The 5,265-nt window shown below is 46.4% G+C and overlaps 1 protein-coding gene across 2 annotated transcripts in view; it reads left to right on the top strand.

Annotated features, from left to right (window-relative positions):
- The window catches only part of RPS6KC1 (ribosomal protein S6 kinase, 52kDa, polypeptide 1), a 40,668-nt gene extending 37,496 nt beyond the window's left edge, over nt 1-3,172 (top strand). For both annotated transcript variants that reach the window (XM_010156640.1, XM_010156641.1), the window contains exons 7-9: nt 1-6; nt 1,887-1,905; nt 3,062-3,172. The exon at nt 1-6 is cut by the window's left edge and continues 80 nt beyond it. In XM_010156640.1, the coding sequence (XP_010154942.1) occupies nt 1-6; nt 1,887-1,905; nt 3,062-3,172 (136 nt within the window). The remainder of the gene's footprint in view (nt 7-1,886; nt 1,906-3,061) is intronic.
- Nucleotides 3,173-5,265: the final 2,093 nt, after the last annotated feature.

Here is a 5,265-nt window from a genome sequence, read left to right as displayed (position 1 = left end):
CAGCAGGTAATTGGGGGGAAGATTTGTTTTCTGTAGGTACTTGTGCAGCCTGGGCAAATACTTATCTACTTCAGTCGTTCTGGTGAAGTAAATGCAGAAATAGAAAGCTGCTGAGAGGAACGTGGATGGGTCTTTTGTCAGCACTGATGACAGCTTTCTTGTATCTGGAAGCTTTGACTTCTGCTGCCAGGTGTCTGTAGAAAACCAGAGTGCTTTGCCATTTCTTCAGAGAACAAGTTTGGTCAATGCTGAGTCCTTTGGAAACAGCTGCTGGTGATGCATGAACATTTCAGGAATTCTGCCCTGAGTGTTCACGGATACACTTGTAATGAATTGAATTAAACCCAAAACCCTTGATGCCAATTCAGCAGGATAGCTCTAAGTACTACGAAACCTGTATCGTGCTGATTAGAAGTTATGACCTTGCTGTGGTTGAAAATTTGTCCCTGTCCTCCAGGAAATCTGGATGCTGTTTGTTAAGAAAAATACGTTAAATAGTGGATACAGTGACTTTTGTAATAAGAATTTGCCTGGAGTGGTTGGATGAAACGCAGAGTAGGAAACCTTAAAATACAGACAACCTTCCAGACTGATACACCGTTTCCAAACTAATGGAAGTAGAATTGACTGCTGGTTTTAGTTCACTCTTAGCTTTAGGTAGTCATGACTGAGGGGATAAACCTTACAAGTATAGGATCTCAAATTTCAGCTAATGCTGTCTTCCTTCTTCTAGTTCGTTTTGACCTGAGGAAGTGGATCTGACCTATTCCACTTGAGGAAAATAAGTGATCTGTGTGAACTGTGTGGTTTGGCTTTGAAGACTATCTTGCTAGTGAATGCATAAATAATGACATCACTTAGATGTAGATTTGAACAGAGCAGAGTGGAAAAAATCGTTCTTGAAAATGAAGGAAAGAGATTTTTGAAAAGTCAGTGAGTTAAAAGACTGAGTGACGGAGTGATTCCTCTGCCATCACTGTGAGACGATTAATGGAAGTGGAGCTGGGCACGTGAACCTCCCATTTTCAGTGACATGAATTCACTGAAGGTGAAAGCGTGCGTCTCTGTTTCTGGCAAAGGTAGAAAGGGAGGAGATTAAAGAAAACTCCCATTTTTGTGTAACCTGCATTTATGTTGTTAAATGGTAGCAAATCGTGACCCTCGCCCACAGGTGTTAACAGGACTCGAGTGGCTCAAGGAAAGCAAAGCCACACTTGGTGAAGGGAATTCCTCCCATTAAGACTGGAAGTGAAGTTGTCCAGTCCCCCTCTCCCTGCCAGCGTAGGATTGTTCCTGGCTGCAGACTAACGTATTGCCTCTTTTCACATGTGGCAAAGGGTGGCCACATACCTCTCTGCCACTCGCAGATGTATTACAAGGCCGTATCTGTTCAGGTGCCTGTTAGGTTAAGCCTTCTGGCGTGGGGTGGCGAGTTATCTGGTGGAGGTTCGGCTACATGAGCTGGTAAATCACATTTTTGTTGTGTGACTATCCAAGGAAGCTGCCATTCATTGTTGAGGAAGCCTTGTCAGGAAAAGGAAGAAAGCTCTCTTGGCGTGGATAGCAATTTGTCATTGTGACTTTCCTTCCCCCCGCCGCCAAGGGTAAACAGGTCAAAGCATCACAGAATAACTCTCCGGGATCAGTGTTCAGCTATACAGAAAACTGTGTCAGACGGTGTCTCCTGCTGTGGCTTCCAGTGCAGGTGACTTCGTTGTAAGCACCTCCTTCATTTAGCCGGCTTCTAGGAAAACAGGGATCTGTTTATTTCTGGTGAAAGATGAAGCTGTTAGTTTTAAGTTGGTTTGGTATTTTGCACCCGGCGTGTTTTTTTTCAGGCACCTTCAGGCTTTACTGCCTGCAAAATATGCAACGTGACGTTGCAGTAGGTGCCTTCTGCAGTTGGTGTTGCATCTGCTTTCTAAGATGGAAGTTCTTCCGGAAGGACAAACTCCAGCAAACGAGTGTCCGCTGCTGGTGCTGGCTGTGTTTCGGCAGCGGGCGGGGGCCCCGGCTGCATCAGTTTCTGCCGGCTTGCGGAAGATGCCCCGGGCAGCGCCGCGCACCGTCACTGAGCTCCCTTTAGTGTGTGACACTGTGACTGCAAGCAGCAGAGCCATCTTCAAGCGTGTAAATGCCGACGCTTATGGATGTGGGCTCGCTCAGACGCTGAGCGCGTTACGGTGTGCCTGCACATCGTTCCAAGTGGCAGCTGGGAGAAGTCACCCTCTTAGCTGGTGCAGAAAAAGCAGGCGAGGAGTCCTGCCTTTGTACGGCCTGTAATTGAGGGGAGGGCAAAGGATTCTCTGAAACTGCAAAATATTTTTGTGTGTCTTTATTAGTCTCTTTGGAGTATTACCTTTGCATTCCCTTTTATATGACTTGGTATCTTGAAACAGATGTAAATATTGTGATTTCCTTTTCACAGGAATTCAGCATGTGATGTACAACTAAAAAACAAACAAGGTGCTGAATTTTAGGAAATTTCCATGGAGCCATTACACTGTTTTGTTTCTTTCACTGGGTTTTTTGATTTTTCAGTTTTCGTCCATTTGTAGGGCTCTTTTAAAACTTTTATTTTGTTAGGAAATAGAGAACTGTCTGTAATATCGTGGTGTTTTAGGGCCGGCTCACAGTTTATGAAACGGAAAGTTACAGACCGCTGTCCCCGGTGTAGCCGTAACGCGGCGGTGTGAGCAAAGGTCAACATGAAGCAAACGCGGGGTCCGCGTTTCTGCTGATGCAGGCTCTGGCTGCTGCTCGCTTTTTGTAAAATGAGGTTACACTTAAAATGTGAAGTCCTGACGTGCAGTGCTTCAGGGAATTGCATGCTGTGATCAGTAGTCTCTGAAGACTAACAGTGAGACTCAAGGAAAGGAGAGTCTTCTTCCATTTACTGGATTTTAGGAATTTCAAGTGTGCTTTCGCACTCTTGAAAGTAATCCGTAGAGCAGGAAAACAGTAGGATGTCCCTTACCTTAGACCTTTCTGGGGAACTTTTAAGCAGTTGGTTTTGTTCTTACTCACTGAATCATATCTATATGTTTCTTTTTGTATCAAGCTTTTGCAGTTTAATCCGGCAGAGCGTCTTGGTGCTGGCGTTGCTGGTGTTGAAGACATCAAATCTCATCCGTTTTTTGCCCTCGTAGAATGGGCAGATCTGCTGAGATGAGAGACGCGTGCCCTCTGAACAAACTCAGGTCAAGTGGACAAGGTTCTCTGGCACAGAAGCACCCTGACCTGCTTCCTTTGGATGTCCTAAACCAGTGGGATGTGATGACTAAAGGATGCTGGAGCAATCAGGCCAAAAGTGAACAGGAGCCACTGGTGGTACGGGGCGCTGGCTTATTTTTACTGGTTGCTACGCGTGTGTAAGTCTTTTCACCAAAGGGTGGTTTGTGACAAAGCTCCTGGGCAGCGTGTTCAGCTCTGCCAGCTTGGCAACAGAGTGGAAAGGGGAATGCGCTCCTGGTGCTTTGTCTGATGATGGAAGTGTAATGGGCTGTGCCAGCTGAAAGTGTCTTTTGTAGTGTCAATTGTCCGTTTCCCTGTGCAGGGTGCAGCTCTGGGGGGGTGGGGGGAGGAAGGAGCAAATAATTTATTAATGGTATATGCTGAATAAAAATACTAAAGTGCTTCATGCGGAAGTTGACACGTGAAAAACAATATATCCATGAAAAATTAAGAAAGCTGTTGCATAATACTGTGGAATGTGTCTTGAAAATGGCATATCGTTTCCCACTGTGGAAAGCTTATAAAAGGCAAATAATGCTGTCAGATGTTGTACTTTGTTGGCTGGCAATGTCTGTTTCAAACTTTTGGCTCCGTCGTGTTTGATGAGCTACGTGTTAAAGTCCCTGCAGAAAGGGCCGGATAAACACTGCTTTAGCACTCTAATAAGGAGCGAGAAAACGTAACGCTAAATACATGTATAGACTAAAAAAGGAAAAGCTCTTCTCTCATCACTGCAGCCACCACTTTATCACTTAATGAACTTTACTTCCTCTAAGTGTCCTATTTTTAGCTGCTACTTCAGGAAAAAACCTCTCTGCTCGTGCTCTTCTGCTTGAGGAAGCTTCTGAACTCTCCTGTTTGTTTGTTAATAGACTTAATAAATCAAAGAAAGCCTTCACCCACTCCGCTGCTCCGACAGGAAGAAGCCTGGGATTTGCTCGTGCCAAATGACTAAGTGACATCTCTGAGCAAACCCTAGTGGGTAAGGCTTGGGTGGGAGCCAGCGAGCTGACCTGTTTGTTTGTCAGGGAAGTCTGGAGAACGGGAGGAGAATACAGGACGCGCAGAATATTCTGCCCTGTGCCGCTGTTGCTGCTAAGCAGCCGCGCTGGTATGGGTTCCTGTCGCACAAATGTCCGGATTATGGGGCTGCGGGGTTTTTCCTAAATGTTCCCTTTGCTCTCGCTGGGTTTTTTTTCTTCCTTTTTCTTCTTCTCCCCAGCTTTATCCGGAGAACAAAGGGCAAATTCCTTTGGGAAAGTGAGGTGACAGCAATGATTATTGAATTTACAACTCAAAAAAAAAAAAAGAAGTGTCCCTCCATTTGTATTTTAGCCGGGTGTTTTATGGGCACTCCCCAAAGTGCATCTGCACAGTCTCCATCTGTTAGACACCGGGTCGGTGTATTCAAATAAAGTGGAAAAGGAAAATGCTTTGCTTAAACAAAGGAAATCTGGAAACTTTTTTTTTTTCCCTTTTTAAATTATTCCACTCCCCTCTTTTTTTCTGTCTTCCCTTTCTTGTGATCGCCAGGCGGGCAGAGGGGCTGTAACAACACGGCAGGTTGTAACCAGGTCACTAGTATCACTGCCTACGGAGTGCTGTCCAAGATTACATCACTCTCAGAAGCTGCGTTTCAACCTACCACCCTCTGGCTTCATAACAGGAACTCCCTCAGGTGAGCCACAGGAACAACTTCCTGCACCGAGCGGGTCGGAAATCTCTAATGCGGAGACCCAGCCGATCCAGAGCTTCCTTCCAGCACTGCCCCGGCTGTGACTTTGGAGCGGGCTGGCTGCTCAAGGGAAGCCTCCCTTCCCTCGGCCACCTGACTTCATCCCTGGGGCTCTCCAGCCCGGCCACCAGGCAATGTCGGTGCCCGTGTTGGTTGTCCCGTTGCATTTGCCTGGCGGTAACTGTGACAACGGAATGCTTTCTGTGGTACTGGTAACGCTCTTGATCGGGTTGTGCCGGTTGCAAGCCAAGGTAGGGAGAGGTACCGCGGGAGCAGAGGCTGCTTTCTGCGAGCAG

Source organism: Eurypyga helias, unplaced genomic scaffold, assembly GCF_000690775.1.
Source record: "Eurypyga helias isolate BGI_N326 unplaced genomic scaffold, ASM69077v1 scaffold17318, whole genome shotgun sequence".
Classification (NCBI taxonomy): Eukaryota; Metazoa; Chordata; class Aves; order Eurypygiformes; family Eurypygidae; genus Eurypyga; species Eurypyga helias.
The sequence above is the reverse complement of the archived record's forward strand: the minus strand, read 5'-3'. Positions and strand labels throughout refer to the sequence as shown.